Source organism: Tursiops truncatus, chromosome 3 (assembly GCF_011762595.2).
Source record: "Tursiops truncatus isolate mTurTru1 chromosome 3, mTurTru1.mat.Y, whole genome shotgun sequence".
Classification (NCBI taxonomy): domain Eukaryota; kingdom Metazoa; phylum Chordata; class Mammalia; order Artiodactyla; family Delphinidae; genus Tursiops; species Tursiops truncatus.
The window spans coordinates 147,787,347-147,807,039 of NC_047036.1; the positions used below are offsets into that span (position 1 = coordinate 147,787,347).

Consider the following 19,693-nt stretch of genomic DNA (forward strand, 5'->3'; position numbering starts at 1 on the left):
GCAGGGTTTCTGCTGAAAAATCAGCTGATAGCCCTATGGGAGTTCTCCTGTTTGTTATTTGTTGCTTTTCCCGTGTTGCTTTTAATATTCTCTCTTTATATTTAATTTTTGTCCTTTTGATTACAGTGTGTCATGGTGTATTCCCCTGTGGGTTAATTCTCTATGGGACTCTGCACTTCCTGGACTTGGGCGACTATTTCCTTTCCCAGGTTAGGGAAGTTTTCAGCTATCATCTCTTGAAATATTTTCTCAGGTCCTTTCTCTCTCTCTTCTCCTTCTGGGACTCCTATAATGTGAATATTAGCATGTTTGACGTTGTCCCAGGGGTCTCAGACTGTCCTCATTTCTTTTCATTCTTTTTTCGGTTTGGCAGCAGTGATTTCCACTACTCTGTATTCCAGCTCACGGATCCATTCTTCTCCTTCATTTAGTGTACTGTTGGTTCCTTGTAGTGTGTTTTTCATTTCAGTTATTGTCTTCTTTAATTTTGTTTGTTTCCCTGGTGGGTGAGGTTGGTCCAGAGGCTTGTGCAGGCTTCCTGGTGGGAGGGGCCTGTGCCTGCCTCCTGGTAGGTGGAACTGGGTCTTGGTTTTCTGGTGGGCAGGGCCATGTTTAGGGCTGTGTTTAGAGGCAGCTGTGGACAGGAAGTCTTTAGGCGACCTGTCTGCTGACGGGTGGGGCTGTGTCCACACCCAGTTTGTTGCTTGGCCTGAGGTATCCCAGCACTGGAGCCTTCAGGCTGTTGGGTGCAACCAGGTCTTGGTGCCAATATATCAGCCTCCCCCATGTATCTTTCACCAGTGTCTGTGTCCCCAGGGTGGGTCACAGCTGCCCCCCACCTTCCCAGGAGACCTTGCAAGACCAACAGGTAGGTCTGGCCCAGGCTCCTGTGAAATTACTGCTTTTGTCTTTGGTCCTGGTGTGCATGAGATTTTGTGTGCACCCTTTAAGAATGAAGTCTTATTTCCCCCAATTCTGTGGAGCTTCTGCAATCAAGCCCTGCTGGCCCTCAAAGCTAAATGCTCTAGGGGCTCCTCTTCCTGTTGCCAGACCCCCAGACTGGGATCCCAGATATGGGGCTCAGAACTCTTGCTCCTGTGGGGAAACCTCTATAATATAATTATTCTCCAATTTGGGGTTCACCTACCTGGGGGATATGGGATTTGATTATATTGTAAGTCCATGCCTCCTACCAGTCTCATGGTTCTGTCTTTATGTCTTTAGCTGTAGAGGATCTTTTCTGGTAGGTTTCAGTCTTTTTCAACAATGATTGTTCTGCAGCTTGTTGTGATTTTGGTGTGCTTGTGAGAGTTGATGAGCTTAAAGTCCTTCTACTCCGCCATCTTGGCCACTCTCCTATTTCGTTTTTTGGGGTTTTTTTGTTGTTGTTGGTTTTGTTTTTTGTTTGTTTGTTTTTTTGCGGTACGCAGGCCTCTCACTGTTGTGGCCTCTCCCGTTGCGGAGCACAGGCTCCGGACACGCAGGCTTAGCGGCCATGGCTCACGGGCCCAGCCGCTCCACGGCACGTGGGATCTTCCCAGACCGGGGCACAAACCCGTGTCCCCTGCATCGGCAGGCGGACTCTCAACCACTGTGCCACCAGGGAAGCCCTCCTATTTAGTTTTAATTATGGAATCAAAACTGGAATCCAGGTCTCTTGTCTTCCAAACAAGTGCTCTTTTTGCTAACTGCATTGACAAATTTGTTTCGATGCCAAGTGTTTAAAATAACGTTTTACATAAATATTTGTATTTGTATGGCAGTTTTATGGCTTAGAAAATTTGGTAGCCAGGAGTAATATTATTTTCTTTATATAGATGAGAAAAATGAGTCTTAGAAAGATTGACCTACCCAATATTGTAGAGTTTGCAAGTGAGAGCAATAACTAGAACTTAGCCCTTTTTTTGTCCAGTGTTTTCCTGATAAACCAAGCTGTTGGTACATGGTGTCTATAGTGGTTGTCAATAAATATATGCCAAAATATATATGTTGTAGAGAACTCAATCTCTTCTTGATTCTTCAACCCTGTTGCTAGAAAGGATAAGTTTCAGGTTTTAGAGAGTATCAAACTTTTTTCCCAGATCCAAAGTTATAGACCGGGATTATACTAGTCCACTTTGTTGAATGCATCACTTGAATAATTTGTTTTTTTGGGGGGGGTCTAAGTAATAGGTCTGGAAAAGGCAACTGACCTTGTTTCTCACAGGAATCATGGGAAGAGTTAGGACTGAGAGTACGTGTCAGCAGTATGTCCAAGGAGGAATTGGGCCAGAACTAGCCTTTGGCACAAGCAGGCATCAGTCCATTTAAAAACTGTAGCACTGGATTGAGATGCATAGTTAATTCTGTTTCTGGGCCCAGGTTGGGCACTTGAGGGTGTTTCCTAGGCTAGAACAGTGCACTGAGAATGACAGCCAAGTAGTGGGAAAAGCCCAGCAAAGATCTAGGAAATGCAGATGATACTCAATTTATTAATCTAATTGAGTAGAACAATTATTGCGTCCTTGTTGACTATCTCTTATTTGTTCAGCAAGAGGTCTCTGAAATTGATGTAATGTATCACTCTGAAGCTCTAGGCCAGAGAATGTGTTAACTACAGAGGGCAGCGTAGCTTAAATTGGCTCTTTACATCAGTCTAAGAAATGATACTGCATCTAGAATGAATAAGAGCAAGAAGTTCAGTTTAAAGCAGAGGTTCTCAGATTTTAGAGAGGAGCAGAATCACCCTGAGGGCTTGTTAAAACACATTACTGGGCCCTACGCTCAGAATTTCTGCTTTAGTAGGTCTGGGCTGGAGCCCAAGAATTGCATTAGTAACAGATTTCCAGGTTGATGCTGATGCTGCTGGTCCTGGGATCACACTTTGAGGACCACTTATCTAGGAAGACATGATGAAGTGGGTATAGCTGTTTAGTTCTTCTTGATTAAAGCCTTCACAGAGGAGGGAAAGGGGAACTAACCTGTCAGTTTCTACCACAGTCAAGACCCTATGCCAGGTGACTTGCAGTCATTTAATTTAACCCTTGAAACCACTCTGCAAAGTAGTCCTTATCCCTGTTTCGCCTCTCAACATACATGTTCAGAGCTTACTGGAATAATTACTTCAAGGACAGATTTCACTTATAACTCAAAGAATAATGCTGCGTATACCATTATGAACATGATTTTATGTAATGTAGAGGATATATTAAATTCTGTTATTGGTGATATATATTCATTGCTCTTCTTGTACATTTATGAGAGATATAAAATGTAGGTTCACTTAGCAGTAATGATTATACAGTAGATGGAATTGCTGAGACATTATGTTTTCTCATACAAAACATGAAGAGAATGGGAGGTTTATTTTAACATTAAGTAAAATACATTTTTAGATCACAGGAAAGATGGGCCTATGTTAATAATATTTTTTTTCCTTTTGGCCGTACCACCGGGCATGTGGGATCTTAGTTCCCCAACCAGAGAATCGAACCTGTGCCCCCTGCATTGGAAGCATGGAGTCTTAACCACTGGACTGTCAGTGAAGTCCCAGGCCTATGTTAATTTTGTCAGCGTTTTTTTTTTTTTTAATGGTGCCAGTTGGTTATTGACCAGTCCCATTGTAGAAACAAATAAAGGGAGGGATGGTGAATTTCAGAATAGTTGGTACTAAAAAATGGCCTAAATTCTTGATAGTACAATCACAGTACTTATTCCTTTAAAGTGTTCTTTGTTAATGTTATTTTTGAAAGGTCAACTTGTTTCTAGTGGCTTTCAGTGAAGTTACTTTGTGTTGTTGACAGATTCGCACAGAATTATTAAAAAAACAACAGTGATACAAGCAGTTGAATTGAAGGCATTCTGGGAAACCTACTGTTTATTGTGAAAATCATCTTTGATCTTGAAATTAAAAGTAAAGCTGGAAAGGAATTTACAAACGAGAAAAAAAAGAAGTTTGGGATCGGACTCACAGGATCTGGGCTTGGAAATGCCTCAGGTAAATCATACAGAGTAGGTGCAAAGTTTTATATTTTCCCACTGCAGTTGGTTCAGTAAGTTCTCTGAATCTTAACACAACTTGCTATAATATCTTTTAAAGACATTTTGCTGCTGATCTCAACTGGTTTTGAATACATGTCCTTCCTTTGCTATAGCTTTGAAATTTAATGAGGTTGACACAGGGAACAATGTGAAGGAAAAGTTGGTTAGAAGGTAGCAGAGGTGCTGGCTTTTATGGGGTCTAAACCAACTCCCCTGAAAATTAATCTGCCACAGAAAGCCCATTTCCATCCCCTCTGTCTTCTTCTAGTTTCCCAATTGTTCCTTTCCCTTCATGCCCATTGAATTCAGTTAGGAGGAAATGGTGAGGGACTTCGACCTTTCTGTCTTTCACACACACACACATACACACACACACACACACACACACACACACACACACACATATACCTATACCTCCCACAAAACATGTCTAAGGATGACTATTTATATCATGGTAACTACTTTGAATTGCTCAGTTCTGGTTTGAGGCAATCACTGAAACAATAAATGAAGTCCTGTTAGTCCCTATTCGGCATATCCAAACTTCTTCCCTTCCCCCTCCCGTGGTTAGGTCTTATCCCTCCCCCACTTTTTTTTTTTTTTTTTTTTTTTTTTGTCTGCGTTGGGTCTCCGCTGCTGCACGCGGGCCCTCTCCAGCCGCGGCGAGGGGGGCCACTCTTAGCCGCGGTGCGCAGACCTCCCACTGCGGCGGCCCCTCCTGCCGCGGAGCACGGGCTCCAGAGCGCAGGCTCAGCAGCTGCTACGCATGGGCCCAGCTGCTCCGCGGCACGTGGGATCCTCCCGGACCAGAGATCGAACCCGCGTCCTCCGCATTGGCAGGCAGACTCCCATCCACTGCGCCACCAGGGAAGCCCTGTCCCCCCTCTTTTTATGCTGGGGAGAAACCTAGAAATAATGAGAGGGCAGGGACTCTGAGGTGGCTTTATGTGGGGCCAGGCAGAACTGTGCCTCGAGCACAGGAAATCAGCAACTTGCGGAGATGGTCCAGTGATTTGGAGACAGGCAGCGGAGGCAAAAGGGGGTTTGCTAGCTGATAGTAAAAAGAGCAGTGGCCTCCCTCCACCCCAACCACTATACCAAGTGGACTGCAGATACCCATTTTGAGTTCTTTCCCATTCAAGGTTTCATTCGCTATTTATTGAATACTTGAATTTAGGTCTATAAAACACTTATTTTGAGCTTGCAACCTGGCAAGCTTGCGGAAAATTAGAGAAAGAAAAGAATGGGATGGGAAGTACCCATGAAGGAAAACATGGTGAAAGAGTGTGTGAAAAGGGGTCAGTCTGTGGTAGGTAGAAGGTATATGAATAGAGAAATATAAGCAAGTAGACTAATATAATTTTAAAAGTTTTGACAGAAACTTGCAAGAGAAGAACAAAAAGGCAAACAGGGAATTTGTATTCTTTCCCATCTTCCTTTATCCAAGTTAGATTTCAAAGTGAGGACTTTGACTTGTTTGGGCCACTTTAGTAGTCTTAGCCTGAACTTCACTCTGAACTGATTTGTTTAGACCTTGAAATGATAAAGGGGGGATAAAGAGAAAAGAAGGAGCATCAACTCTGGGTGCCGAGCCTTTTTTTCTCCCTTTCTTATTTATCATAGAAATTGTATCCTTCTCAGGGATCACGATTAAGGCTACTGAGTTCATGCACCAGTTACTGGCCTCACGCAGCAGATTTTTTGATATTTGGCTGATCCTGACTCCATCACGTTCCTGGAGGCATTAGTTGGACTAGAGATGCCCAAATGGTCTTACACTTGTTTTGGGAAATAAGACATTGAACTCATTTAGGAGTATAGAGACTGTCTTGCTATCTCTTCAGACCCGAAGAAATGGCAGGGGATTCTCCACTTTCTGGAGTTAGAACAGCGAGTGTTGTTAGAGATGGATTTGAAGAAATGTTACAATAGCTAATAAATAAAAGTACTCATTAGGTACTACATGCTGACTCTGGTGGCTAAATAAGCTTTAGTTTTTAGAAGTTAGGTATAATTAACAATTTCCAGTCTATTCCTTTTCCAATGTTTGATGCATCTTAGTTATTTTCGTAATATAATTCCATAGTTTAATGTTAGTTAGATATTTTAAATGTACTAAAATTAAAAAGCAGGAAAAAATACAAAATTGTTTTAAAGATAATTATTTAGTAGGTGTGAGGGTGGGGCTTGTGTGTAATAAACTGGTCTCGAAGCAGTCGTTAACTTTCCAAAATTAAAATCACTCTGTTGTAGCCTAGTGTAAGCGGAATGGATCCGCCTTTTGGGGATGCCTTTCGAAGCCACACCTTTTCAGAACAGACTCTGACGAGCACAGATCTCTTAGCAAACAGTTCAGATCCAGATTTCATGTATGAACTGGTAAGTAACATTTTCTTGGATTCTGCTTTAATCGATTTGAGGTAAAGGTGTTGTATCATTTTTTTATTTATAAATGTCTAAAAAGAAAAAATGATGTGATCAGGCCAAATTTTTTTCTTGTCACTATCAGTCTGGTATTTTAGAAGGGTGTATGAGCCCATTGAAAATAGTAAGAGGAAAGGTTATCTAAATATCCTTAACTCTAGTTTTTGACGATGAAGGTAGAAGCCGTCTTTTTAATATGCCTAACTGCTAAAGGACTTTTCAGCTGGGATATTTAGGACTGATAACATTGAGCAAGGCAGATGACACAGAGAATGTGAGACAAAGGTAGCAAATCCAAGCAACATCTGAATATACTAATTATTTATTCTCGAGGTAAAAAGACACTTAAGATTCTTAAGAAAAAGACTTTAAAAATAACTTAAATTAAATGCAACTTCAGAAACACGGAGGTATATCAAAACTGGAAAACTAACACAAATCTGTTAATTTGCTAAAAATTATTGAGTTGTACGCTTAATAGAGGTGAATTTTGTGGTATATAAACTATATTTCAATAAAGCTGTTAAAACACACAGAGACATACGTGCAACCAAAAAAAAAAAAAACCAAAACCCCACAAACAAATGGAGAAATCAAAAACAGAACAAAAACAAACTGGAAAACTGAAAATTTCCTCATTTTCTTCCTGAGCCTCCACCCACCAAACCTTCTCCCCAGAGATAATTACCACTAACAGAGTTTTTCTATGCATATATAAATATATGAATATTTTAAATTGGATGACATATCATTGATACAGTATTCTGTAACTTAACTCTTTCTAACATAAAAACATGGTAAGTGGCCTTTCATCCTAGTACATTAGAGCTTAACTGCATTCCTTTTAATGGCTGCATAGTCTTACTGACATTTAAAAAATCATCTCTCTACTCATGAGGAGTTAAAGTACTTTCCCATGCCCAAGAGTTATTACGAGGTCTTACCAAAGATTTTATCTTTCTGTGACTGAGTTGCACCTCTCTTTGGATTGCTCTTCACCTCTATGTTTAAATTCTCACTTAGGAAGACATATTCTGTGATGAAGGTAAGGCCTTTGTTATTTGCTTTATAACTGAAGCTTGTTTCTGAGAAGGTCCCAAAATCCTTCTAAGTTAAAGATCAGGAAATGTAAACTTTTTTTCGGGAAGAGTGTTTACAGTGAAGTTCAAGAGCCCTGAACCATACCTAAGTTTCTCAGGGGACATATTTTCCCTTTTTTTTTTTTCCTTGCCCGAGGAAATGATATTAAATGGAATGGTAGAGTGTCATGTAAGTAGTGTTTATCGTAAAAGCAGACCAGAGGTTGAGTACTGATTTATCAATTTGATGCATGAAAGTGAGGATGGAGGTAAATAATTCTTTCCTCAGTTACAGTATGTGATTTATATATTTTTTTAAACCTTTCTCAGGATAGAGAGATGAACTACCAGCAAAATCCTAGAGACAACTTCCTTTCTTTGGAGGACTGCAAAGACATTGAAAATCTGGAGTCTTTCACAGATGTCCTGGATAACGAGGGTACTTTAACCTCAAACTGGGAACAGTGGGATACATACTGTGAAGACTTAACGAAGTACACCAAACTAACCAGCTGTGACATCTGGGGAACAAAAGAAGTGGATTACTTGGGTCTCGATGACTTTTCTAGCCCTTACCAAGATGAAGAGGTCATAAGTAAAACTCCAACTTTGGCCCAGCTTAATAGTGAGGACTCTCAGTCTGTTTCTGATTCCCTTTATTACCCTGATTCACTTTTCAGTGTCAAACAAAATCCCTTGCCCTCATCATTCCCTGGTAAAAAGATCGCAAGTAGAGCAGCTGCTCCTGTGTGTTCTTCTAAGACTCTTCAGGCTGAGGTCCCTTTGTCAGACTGTGTCCAAAAAGCAAGTAAACCCACTTCAAGCACACAAATCATGGTGAAGACCAACATGTATCATAATGAAAAAGTGAACTTTCATGTTGAATGTAAAGACTATGTGAAAAAGGCAAAGGTAAAGATCAACCCAGTGCAGCAGAGCCGGCCTCTACTGAGCCAGGTTCATGCAGATGCAGCAAAAGAGAACACCTGCTACTGTGGTGCCGTAGCCAAAAGACCAGAGAAAAAAGGGACGGAGCCTCTGCAGGGCCATGCCACTCCAGCTTTGCCTTTTAAAGAAACCCAGGAACTATTACTCAGTCCCCTGCCCCAGGAGGGGCCTGTGTCTATTGCAGCAGGAGAGAGTAGCAGCCTTTCTGCCAGCACATCGGTCTCAGATTCATCCCAGAAAAAAGAAGAGCACAATTATTCCCTTTTTGTCTCTGACAACTTGGGTGAACAGCCAACCAAATGCAGTCCTGAAGAAGAGGAGGAGGATGAGGAAGATGTTGACGATGAGGACCATGATGAAGGATTTGGCAGCGAGCACGAACTTTCTGAAAACGAGGAAGAGGAAGAAGAGGAAGAGGATTATGAAGATGACAAGGATGATGACATCAGTGACACTTTCTCTGAACCAGGTATTGTAGTGCTTGGAGGCTTACTGAATTGACTTTTTGCTACTCTCTTGAAATAGAAAGTTTTGCTGTGGTTGCTTTCTTTGTCTTAGTTTGGGGATTAAATGACTTAGTATCTTGACTTGGATATGTAATTGCTTTTATCTATTGAAACAGCTCTAAAATAATCACTCTTGCTCATGTGTAGTTCATATGCTGATTCCTCGAGGGCTTCTTCTTAGTTTATCTTATGTTAAGTGATCTGATTTGTTACTGTCCTGAGCAGCTGTGCAAAGATGCCAAAATTGATTGGTTTAAAAAATATTCCTATTTCTGCATGTGTTCCTCTGTTATAATTGAGGTATGTTTGGAGTCCCTAGAATGGTGAACCAAGCAATGATGGTTTATATTACTCATCCCTAATAACCAACAAAGCCTACTTAATGAATAAGGTAAAAGAGAGCTTTTTCTTTGTGTCTGCTGCATCTTTCATTTGCACAGTATTTTTCCACCGAAGAAAAATACATGCTGTAATTTAATGAGCATGAAGGAGTCTCTGCTCTATTTATATACAGTGCATATAAAAAAAAGGGAGAAAGAAAATGAAACCTGTGGGGAACTGGTTCACTTCAGCATGTACATGGTTGGGCTTTTGCCACTGTTGGCTTGTGCAGTTTATTTATGAAAATGGTGTTGCCAAGTGGCACACAGTTAAATGCACAAAGAAGTGAAGATCTTCACATTTAAGCGAAAGTTATTTTCTTCAAAAATAATATTGGCACTATAACTTCTACATAAAAGACCAAGTTATTAAGAAAAATATAAATTGTCAAAGAGAGCCCTTCCATTGTTGGAATTTCAGCCAGTATAAACATTGGTATTTAATTTTCAGAAAGGTTTTTCAGCCATAGTAGCTATATTGTAGCCAGTGAAGCATATTATTGCCCAGAGACTTTCCTCTTAGTGAAATCTTTCTATTGCACAAATGCTTAGATTTATGCATTTGAGACAATTAAGTTGTTTGACTTGAGTGGATTTTCAAGTAAGGAAAAGGTGGAGGAAAAGGGTTTATGCCTTTTCTTTGGCTTACTTTAGCACTCAGTATAGTCTAGACAGAACAATTGTCTTTTCTACTTAGCAGGAAAACTTCTCTCTCAACAAGTTAATGAAATCTGCTTTGAGGTGTTTCAAACTGTCTTTGCAGTTAGCAGTAAGTTATATAGCTCCCTCCCATAGGGAGACCAAAGTGCTCTCCATGAGTGGTCCTTAAAACCTGACAGGTCAGTCCTATTGTTTTGAGTCCCATATTTAGAATTAGGGTAGGAGGGAGGGTAAGGGTTGAGACAAGGAGTGATAACTAGGGTGATAACTAGGAAGTGGAAAGTATGGGGAAGAAAATGCCTTTACTGGCTGGTGCTAAAAGGAATATATAAATCTGAGGGAGTCGGTAAATCCCACTATCACCAAGCAAGGCAGGCAAGGACTATACTGTTTATTCCACTTCTGGTTGTAGTTTTGCTTTTCTTTGACTTTTTTTTTTTTTGGTGGGATCTTAGTTCCCTGACCATGGATTGAACCTGGGCCTCGACAATGAGAGCGTGGAGTCTTAACCACTGGATTGCCAGGGAATTCCTGCTTTTCGTTGACTTTTAACTCCAGTCATCCTTGATCTTTTGACTTGATTTCACAAGGATAAATGTGTTGAGAGATGAGTAGGTCCATGAAAAGAAACCACTTGATAAGTTGACCCTCATTTCCATTTTCTCAGCCTTTTGACTCTTGTCGGGGGTGGGGCGGGAGAGCCCTGATTTGTGAGTTTGTTGGTGTTAAGCAACCAACAGTGCTTTAAACAGAGATGTGTTAGCTGGCATTTGTCAGGGTGAACCCCTCTTATTGGCACTATTTAACAATACTAAATATTTGGATGGCATTTAATTCACTCACTTCCAGTTGACTTGAAGTAAAACCTCTTTGGTTAGTATTACTTGGACACTTCTCACAAATGTCAACAAATGACATGCCTTATCCACAAATCAATGATATTTTATGGTATTTTGGGGGCTTATTCTCATTTGCTAATGAAAATTTCCCTTCTTCTTGGAAGAAAGAGCTAAACAAGTGACTTTAAGAATACAAATGTGAGTTATTGGTGAGAGGCAAGAAGAAATTCTTTGAAGCAGAAAAGTGGGATAGTTATAGTTTCTTCAGAGTGGGTTGATTGGTTTAATTTGCAGTAGTTTACAAAGGCCCTTTTGTGATGACTAGCTCCCTTGATGCTGTTTCTTGGCAGTTGGCTACAACAGTGCCTGAGCCTACAAAGCTCCAGGAAAGGTGTAAAATGGAGTTTCAGTCCCTACTCTGGACTTGCTCCCAAGTTTTAATAGAGCCTATTCTGTGGACAGGCTACAACTGTTTGGGGTCATGGAATTACATGGTTGTAAGGCTAAGAATTAGGCCCCCAGAATGAGAGTTTATTTTGTAATCCCTACTAAGGATTTTCATGATTGACTTTACCAGCTTAATGGCAGTAATCTGCACTAACCAAAGACGTGTGATCAGAATTTTAGGCCTTTTTGACTACGTTTTGGTAACTGTGTCAGGAAGGAATGAGTTAGATCAATATGGTGATCCATCAAATGAAAAGAAAATGGAAAAGGCTCCATAGGAAATGTTACATTAAACAAATCATTGATTTGTTAAAAAAAAATTGTGTGTGGGGGTGCCTATTTTTGTGTTAGGCACTGTGTGTACTAATTTTTGGCTATGCAGAGATGAACAAAATAGACATGATCCTTATCTTCATGCAACTTAGAGTTGAGTGGGTTTATTTACTGTCATGATTTCTCAGTCTTCTGATCTTATGTGTACTGTGACTTGGCAAGAGAAAGATTCAGGACAAGAATTTCTTAAAATTTATTTGATCACAGAACTCACTTGGGATTGAAGACATTTTATAGTAATAGTGTTCCTCAGAACACACTTCAAGAAATATTTAATCACCTTAAATGCAAGACCAGTGATCTGGGAATATAATTTTCATGCATTCTACTTGATCACAGTAGTCTCTGTATTGAAAGGCAGATGACTTTAACAAATCCATTGTGTGTATGTGTGTTATTGTGAGTTCATGGTGTATGCTATTAGAAAATATTAAAATATTAGGTCAAAGAAAACTGATAACCCTTAAATACTTTTTTTGGGAAAATGCTGAACATATGTAAGTAAATAAAACTGGTTATTAATTTGGGTGGGAGAGAAGAAATCCAAATCCTAATGACTCTTTGGATTTAACGTGGAATATATGTGGGGGGAAAAATCTGTTTAGACCATTTAACTAGATAGGCACAGGCAAAGCGGGAAGCCCATTTGGAGCTGGAGTCATGGGGCCTGAGCCAGTCCCAGCTCTGCCAAATCACTTAAACCCTCCATTGAGCATGTTTCTTTGTGTAAATAGGGTTAATAACCTCTTCCTACCCAGTTCTTAGAAGCCTCAAATGAAACATCTGTGAGTGAAATATGTGAGTACATTAAATGAGAGAGAAAGTGTTTTGCCAGAAATCTAGGCCACTGAGGGAGCATATCAAATAAAGTGTCAGGGGATGGGTTGCCTGAGGGAGCTGTATGTAAAAATGTTTACCTTATACTTTGGGCCGGGATAGACTTGGGACACCAGTTCTTGACATTGATAGGAAGATGGGAGTGTTTTGGTTGGTGCTGCCTGTGTTGAGGTGTTCCCAGCCATACTAGGGTAGTCTCTGTGAGCCAGTAATTTTAGCTTGGCCTCATGGAGCAAAGGCCTTTTTAAAAAGGCCATTTCTGGCAGAAGCATGTAGCCCTTGCACCTTTTCCAAAGCTAGGTTGATAACTGGAATAAGATAAAGTCCTTTAATTTAAAGTGATACATTAACACAAGTAAATAAAAAAATATTACTTTATGCATCTAACAGAATTTTTAAAAATCAGATTTCCAAAAATGATTGTGTCACTTGTGCCTCATTTCTTATTTATTTATTTAAATTGTATTTTTGGCTGCGTTGGGTCTTCGTTGCTGCATGCGGGCTTTTCTTTAGTTGCGGCAAGCGGGGGCTACTCTTTGTTGTGGTGCACGGGCTTCTCATGCAGTGGTTTCTCTTGTTGTGGAGCACAGGCTCTAGGTGCGTGGGCTCAGTAGTTGCAGCATGTGGGCTCTAGGATGCACGGGCTTCAGTAGTTGTGGCATGCAGGCTCAGTAGTTGTGGTTTGCAGGCTTAGTTGCTCCACGGCATGTGGGATCTTCCCGGACCAGGGCTCAAACCCGTGTTGCCTGCATTGGCAGGCGGATTCTCAAGCACTGTGCCACCAGGGTGGTCTGTGCCTCATTTCTTAAGAAGAACTAAGGTTCTCTGTCACACTGCTTGCCATGTTGTTGTTTTGTTTGTGTTTTTTTAATTTGTTTTAAAGTACTACATGAGCATTTTAATGCTGTTAAGCCAGCAGTGCTACAAAAGCTTGTCTTTACTGTTGCCTCGAAATCATTCTGCTCTCTGAATTGATTCTTTTTTCAAAGGTCATGTTTATCGAGGCATAACAGTAAAATTCACCCCTCTTTAAGTGTACACTTCTTTGAGTCTTGACGAGTGCATGTAATCATGAAACCACCACCACCACAATCAAGGTACGGAATAGTTTGATCACCCCCCAGATTTCCCTCCCGTTCCTTTATAGTCAGCCTCTCCCTCCACCCCCAACCTCTGGCAACCACTTTGTCCCTGTACTTTTGCCTTTCCCACAATGTCGAATAAATGGAATCATGTTCCTAATTAACTCTTAATGTGAAGAAAACCTGGCAAAATTCTAAAATTCGATTTTTATTTCCAAAATGTCCAGATGTCATCACTTTCTTAGTGTCAGTTCCAGAGGAGTCATGTTTTTAGGAGGGAAAATGGTCATTTTGCTTGGCCATTGCCATCCAGTTTTTCCTTGCTACCTTAGGTTTAGGGCTGTATACACCCCGTGCACAGCCCATCTCCATTGCCCCAGGTACCTAGTACTAATTAGGTGGAGTAATCTCTAAGATGGGCATGCTCTGAGGGTATTTTAGATTTATAGGTTATTCTGTATTGGGTCTGACCAGTAGTTCTAGCAGCTCAGAATTAAGTATTTTCTGAAACTTCCTATTAGTAGGGAAAATAACTTCTTAAAAAGTGAAGTAAATGCAAATTGCTTCCAATAAAATATTAGTTAGAATAGGCATATAAGTTTTTATTTGAATAGCCTGTGTGAGAACTGTCATTTTTGTACTTTTACAAAAAGCGTATTGTGGGAAGTAGGAAGAGAACCACTGCTACCTCACAGAATTCTGCTTCATAGGATACCTTCCCAGAAATGCACACAGCTTTCTGTCTGGGGATGTTTCAGATGCATAAATATTAGACAGAAGACGTTAAAAATAATTGTATAGTGTCTAAGTACCGTTAATTAATGGTACTTTTTAACATTTCTGTGCCTGTATTTCTTTTTTTTTAATTGAAATATAGTTGATTTACATAATGTTGTGTTAGTTTCTGGTGTACAGCAAAGTGATTCAGTTATACATATATATATTCTTTTTCATTATAGGTTATTACAAGATATTGTATATAGTTCCTTGTGCTATACTGTAGGAACTTGCTGTTTATCTATTTTATATATAGTAGTTTGTATCTGCTAATCCCAAACTCCTAATTTATCCCTCCCACCACGTTCCCCTTTGGTAAGCATAGGTTTGTTTTCTATGTCTGTGAGTCTGTTTCTATTTTATAAATAACTTCATTTGTATCATATTTTAGACTCCACATATAAGTGATATCATATGATACTTATTTTTCTTTCTCTGTCTGACTTCACTTAATACGATAATCTCTAGGTCCATCCATGTTGCTGCAAATGGCATTATTTCATTCTTTTTTATGGCTGAGTAGTATTCTGGTGTGTGTGTGTGTGTGTGTATGTATGTGTGTGTGTGTGTGTGTGTGTATATACATATATATATATATATATATATATATATATATATATATACACACACCACATCTTCTTTATCCATTCATCTGTCTGTGGACATTTAGGTTGCTTCCAAGTCTTGTCTGTTGTAAATAGTGCTGCTATGAACATTGGGGTGCATGTGTATTTTTGAGTTAGAGTTTTCTCCGGGTATATGCCCAGGAGTGGGATTGCTGGATCCTATGACAACTCTATATTTAGTTTTTTAAGGAACCTCCATACTGTTCTCCATAGTGGCTGCACCAATTTACATTCCTACCAACAGTGTAGGAGGGTTCCCTTTTCTCCACACCCTCTCCAGTATTTATTGTTTGTGGACTTTTTAATGATGGCCATTCTGACTGGTGTGAGGTGATACCTCATTGTGGTTTTGATTTGCACTTCTCTGATAATTAGCGATATTGAGCATCTTTTCACGTGCCTGTTGGCTATCTGCATGTCTTCTTTGGAGAAATGTCTATTTAGGTCTTCTGCCCTTTCTTTTTTTTTTTTTTTTTTGGCGGTACGCGGGCCCCTCACTGCTGTGGCCTCTCCCGTTGCGGAGCACAGGCTCCAGACGCGCAGGCTCAGCGGCCATGGCCCACAGGCCCAGCCGCTCCACAGCATGTGGGACCTCCCGGACCAGGGCACGAACCCGTGTCCCCTGCATCGGCGGGCCGACCCTCAACCACTGCACCACCAGGGAAGCCCCTCTGCCCATTTTTTGATTGGGTTGTTTGTTTTCCTGTGGCTGTATTTCGTTCTCTCAATCTCATGTGAAGATACAAAAAGAAAGTGTCATATACTAACCAAAGAGAAACCTAAGGAAGGTAAACAGTGTAGTTATCTCTGTTTATTAGTCTCTAAATATTTTGAATTAGAGATTTCTATATTAAAAGTTATTTTATAGATTTGGTTTATTATCTTTGACATGTTAATACTGTTTTTTGATGAAAGGAAATGTGTCAGATGGTAAATAGAGGGGATCTTTTTGTTTGTCCTGATTGGTTTATTGAAATGTACGGAACTTAAAATCGGGGCGGGGGGCTTTCTTTTTTTAAGGCTATGAAAATGATTCTGTGGAAGATTTGAAGGAGATGACTTCAATTACCTCTCGGAAGAGAGGTAAAAGAAGGTACTTCTGGGAGTATAGTGAACAACTCACACCATCACAGCAAGAGAGGATGCTAAGGCCATCTGAATGGAACAGAGATACCTTGCCAAGTAACATGTATCAGAAAAATGGCTTACATCATGGTAAGAGGGGATTGTGATCATGTATGTTCCCTCCCTCCCTCCCTTCCTTTCTCTTGTTATTGAAATATAGGTGATGTGCAATATTATATCAGTTTCAGGTGTATTACATTGTGATCTGACATTTGCATGCACCATGATCACCATGATAAGTCTTGGTGTAACCATCAGTCCTGGATATTTCATGTCACTTTTAAATAGAGATAGTAAACCATAATGCTTAATCATTATACATTATATGTAGGTATTCAACCCTTCCTAGCAAATTGGAGAGTCTAGAACAGTAGAGCTGCTGTATTTGCTATGACTGCTCTTCATTCACAAATAGCGTTTATCAGTATTGAGAGCCATCACCTAAACAGGGAGGAAAGCTTGTGTAAAAATGATTTGTAGTCACTTCTTGTTCTATATGTCCTACCCAGGAAATGACCCAAGAGCCTGCTGATTCCTGACCTGTCACAGTTGCCATAAGCAAGAAGGGTTGGGGAAGAAGAGAATGGGCTCTAGCATCTCTGTCTTTCATTTTTGTCCAATCTCCAGGCCTAAATATAAACAGGGAGATTGGAATCAAAACGGTGGTGGAGAGAAAAGAGGAGGGAAAGGAAAGAAAGGAAGAACAATTGCGGAGAAAAGGAATGGAGCAGGAAGAATTGAATAGTAAGAGTCAGGAGAGGCTTATAATCTTAGGTAGGCCAGATTTTGATCTGTGAACCCAGGAGGATGTAATTGAGTAGAATTTCTTCTGCACAGATGTTTTTACCTTAATCCAAAGTCTGTACTGAGAAGGTGAGGGGCACTAGTAGGCTTGGAGCTCAGTAAACAGTTTAGTAGTTGCTCATGCTACAGATATAAGTTGCTAAGCATTTTTGACACAGAAGTTGTATCAGAAGTATATTTGTGCCTCATTTTCCCTTTCCACTGGCACCCAGGTCTGTACTCTATTATCTTTCAGTGAATAAAGGCCTAGTTTTTGACTTCAGATTAATTTTCTACCAGAAGTGAAAAGATGGGTCCAAAAAATAGGTCCAGGTAGCATGTAGTGAGTACTAGGAAAGTTGTTCAGGGTATTGTAGTTCAGAGGACAGAGCCATTCCTCTTGCCTGCAGTGGTAGGGAAAGTCTTCTTGAGTCTTCTGTAATGTTATTTATCAAACTAACTGAAGACGTGGTTTCTGAAAAGGCAATCCTTATTTGTTGGACTTTTGGGTCCAACACAGGAATATATATGTCTGACAAATTTTCAGTCATAGTAGCATAAATGTCTTGGTTTGGGTAAAATTTCCAAATTCGTTGCTGACCATATACTGTACCCTAGCCCTGATTTTTGTGTGCAGGTTAACTTGGACTCCAGTCCTGAGGTTTGAGATGCTTATTACTTCCATACAGATAATTAAGAATCCATCATACCAGGGCTAGAAACCTTAAGGTGGAGAAGGTTTGGGAAAAGGCTGGAGTTGTGCTCTATTACCCCCATTTCTTGCCATCACAAAGTGGGAAGGAGAGGAGGCCAGCCCTTCTAGTGTAGGTTGTTCACATGCTGAGACCTCTGAAAAAAGAAAAGGGACGAGGGGAGAGATGGATTTTTACATATGGCTATATAAAATGTATCTCTTGTTAAATAAAATGATCTCACTTAAACTTCTTTTAAACCATCTATAGGAAAATATGCAGTAAAGAAGTCACGGAGAACGGATGTGGAAGACCTGACTCCAAATCCTAAAAAACTACTCCAGATAGGCAATGAACTACGGAAACTGAATAAGGTGATTAGTGATCTGACTCCAGTCAGTGAGCTTCCCTTAACAGCCCGGCCAAGGTCAAGGAAGGAAAAAAATAAGCTGGCTTCCAGGTAAATGGTAATGTTTACTCATGTGATTGAAGTCTAGGAGGTGAGGTTAGACTTCAGTGAGCTTTCATAGAGGAGATGGCCCTCGGCCCTTTTTTCAGAAATATACTTTTATAAATACTACAATGAGAGTATTATAATTTTTCCCTTGAAAGTAAATGATGGTATTTATGCTTCATGGAAGAAGTTTTTAAAGGGGAGAGGTGAATGAACTCAAGCGACTTATAGTATAAAAAGGAAAAATTTTATCATAGCTCTTTATTTTTTGTTTGTTTTGCAGTAAGTCACGTTTTTTTATTGAGGTATAATTTACTTGATAAATTCTTCACTTTCAGTGTATCCTTCTGTGAGTTTTGACAAACATATCCAATTATGTAACCACAACCACAGTCAAGATATTTAACATTTTTATCACCTTAAAATATTTCCTTATGCCTCTTTGTAAAAGTGAACTCCCTCTCTCACCCCTAACTCCTCACAACCACCGATCTGTTTTCTGTTCCTACAGTTGCGCCTTTTCCAGAATATAGATGGAATCGTATTATATGCAGCCTTTTGAGTCTGGCTTTGATATCGCACAGGACGAATTTGAGATTCATAATGTTGTTGTGTGGAGGAATATTGATAGTAGTAGTCCTTTGAAGTGATACACTGCAGTGTATCTGTTCACCGGTTGAGGGATAGTTGAGTGGTTTCTAATTTTGTGCAATTATGAATAAAGTCACCATAAACATTCATCTGCAGTTGTTTATGTGAACATAAGTTTGCATTTCTCTTGGGTAAATTCCCAGGAGTGTGTGTTTAACTGTATAAGAAACTGCCAGAGTAGCTATTTCCAAGGTAATGAAGTAAATTAAAACAATATTTACTGTTTTCCGAAGTAGTTGTATGTACTGTTTTACATCCCCTCCAGCAACATACGAGGGTTACACTTATTCACATCTTCTACACCACTTGGTATTGTCAGTGTTTGTTTGTTTATTTTGGCATACTAGCCATAGCTTTATTTTTGAATCTATGCTGAAACTTTAAAAAATCAGTTTGGATAAATGATGATATTGTATGTTTTGGGGTGATGATTGAGGCCCTCGATACAAACATCAGTAGGCAGCGATTTTTGGTTGCTATTAGAAAATGTCTGACAGCAGCAAAAAGAAGTATATTCTGAATGTTCCTTTTAAAAAAAAAAGTGAACTAAATTGCTCCTTCCTTTCACAGGGCTTGTCGGTTAAAGAAAAAAGCGCAGTATGAAGCTAATAAAGTGAAATTATGGGGCCTCAACACAGAATATGGTAAACCTACACTTTTAACAATTTGATTAACTTCCTTTTACCTTGCTGACCACTCTCTTTTTCTTTGGTTTTGTTATTTGCTTTCCCTGTATTCTGCCCAGCTTTAGGCCAGCCTCTTTTTTGTTCATCCATTCAGTAAGCTATATACTCACTCTTACTCATTCACGTCCTTCTCTTAGTATGTCCGTCTGTGGCGCGCCAAGCCAAATCTCACCTCTATCCTAAAGAGCTCACCTCTTGTGACCATGGGTAATCTCTGACTTCCATTTTACAGTTGTGTGCTGGGTTAGCCAATTTTATTAACTAATGTATACTTTAACCTTTGAGTGGATAGTTTAGAAACATGTTTTACAAATGTGATTGTTCATTAGAATCATTGGTGTGTA

The 19,693-nt window shown here is 39.8% G+C and overlaps 1 protein-coding gene across 8 annotated transcripts in view; it reads left to right on the plus strand.

Moving 5' to 3' along the window:
• CREBRF (CREB3 regulatory factor) overlaps positions 1 to 19,693 on the plus strand; it is a 65,706-nt gene that overhangs the window by 21,738 nt on the left and 24,275 nt on the right. For 4 of the 8 annotated variants that reach the window (XM_019946046.3, XM_019946031.3, XM_073802803.1 and 1 more), the window contains exons 2-7: positions 3,783 to 3,976; positions 6,274 to 6,399; positions 7,854 to 8,940; positions 15,979 to 16,173; positions 17,829 to 18,018; positions 19,234 to 19,307. In XM_019946046.3, the coding sequence (XP_019801605.1) occupies positions 3,968 to 3,976; positions 6,274 to 6,399; positions 7,854 to 8,940; positions 15,979 to 16,173; positions 17,829 to 18,018; positions 19,234 to 19,307 (1,681 nt within the window). In that variant the 5' untranslated portion in view covers positions 3,783 to 3,967. Of the gene's footprint in view, positions 1 to 1,633; positions 2,897 to 3,782; positions 3,991 to 6,273; positions 6,400 to 7,853; positions 8,941 to 15,978; positions 16,174 to 17,828; positions 18,019 to 19,233; positions 19,308 to 19,693 lie in introns of those variants that run through there. The other 4 variants (XM_073802802.1, XM_019946050.3, XM_073802804.1 and 1 more) reach the window with 4 other exon arrangements.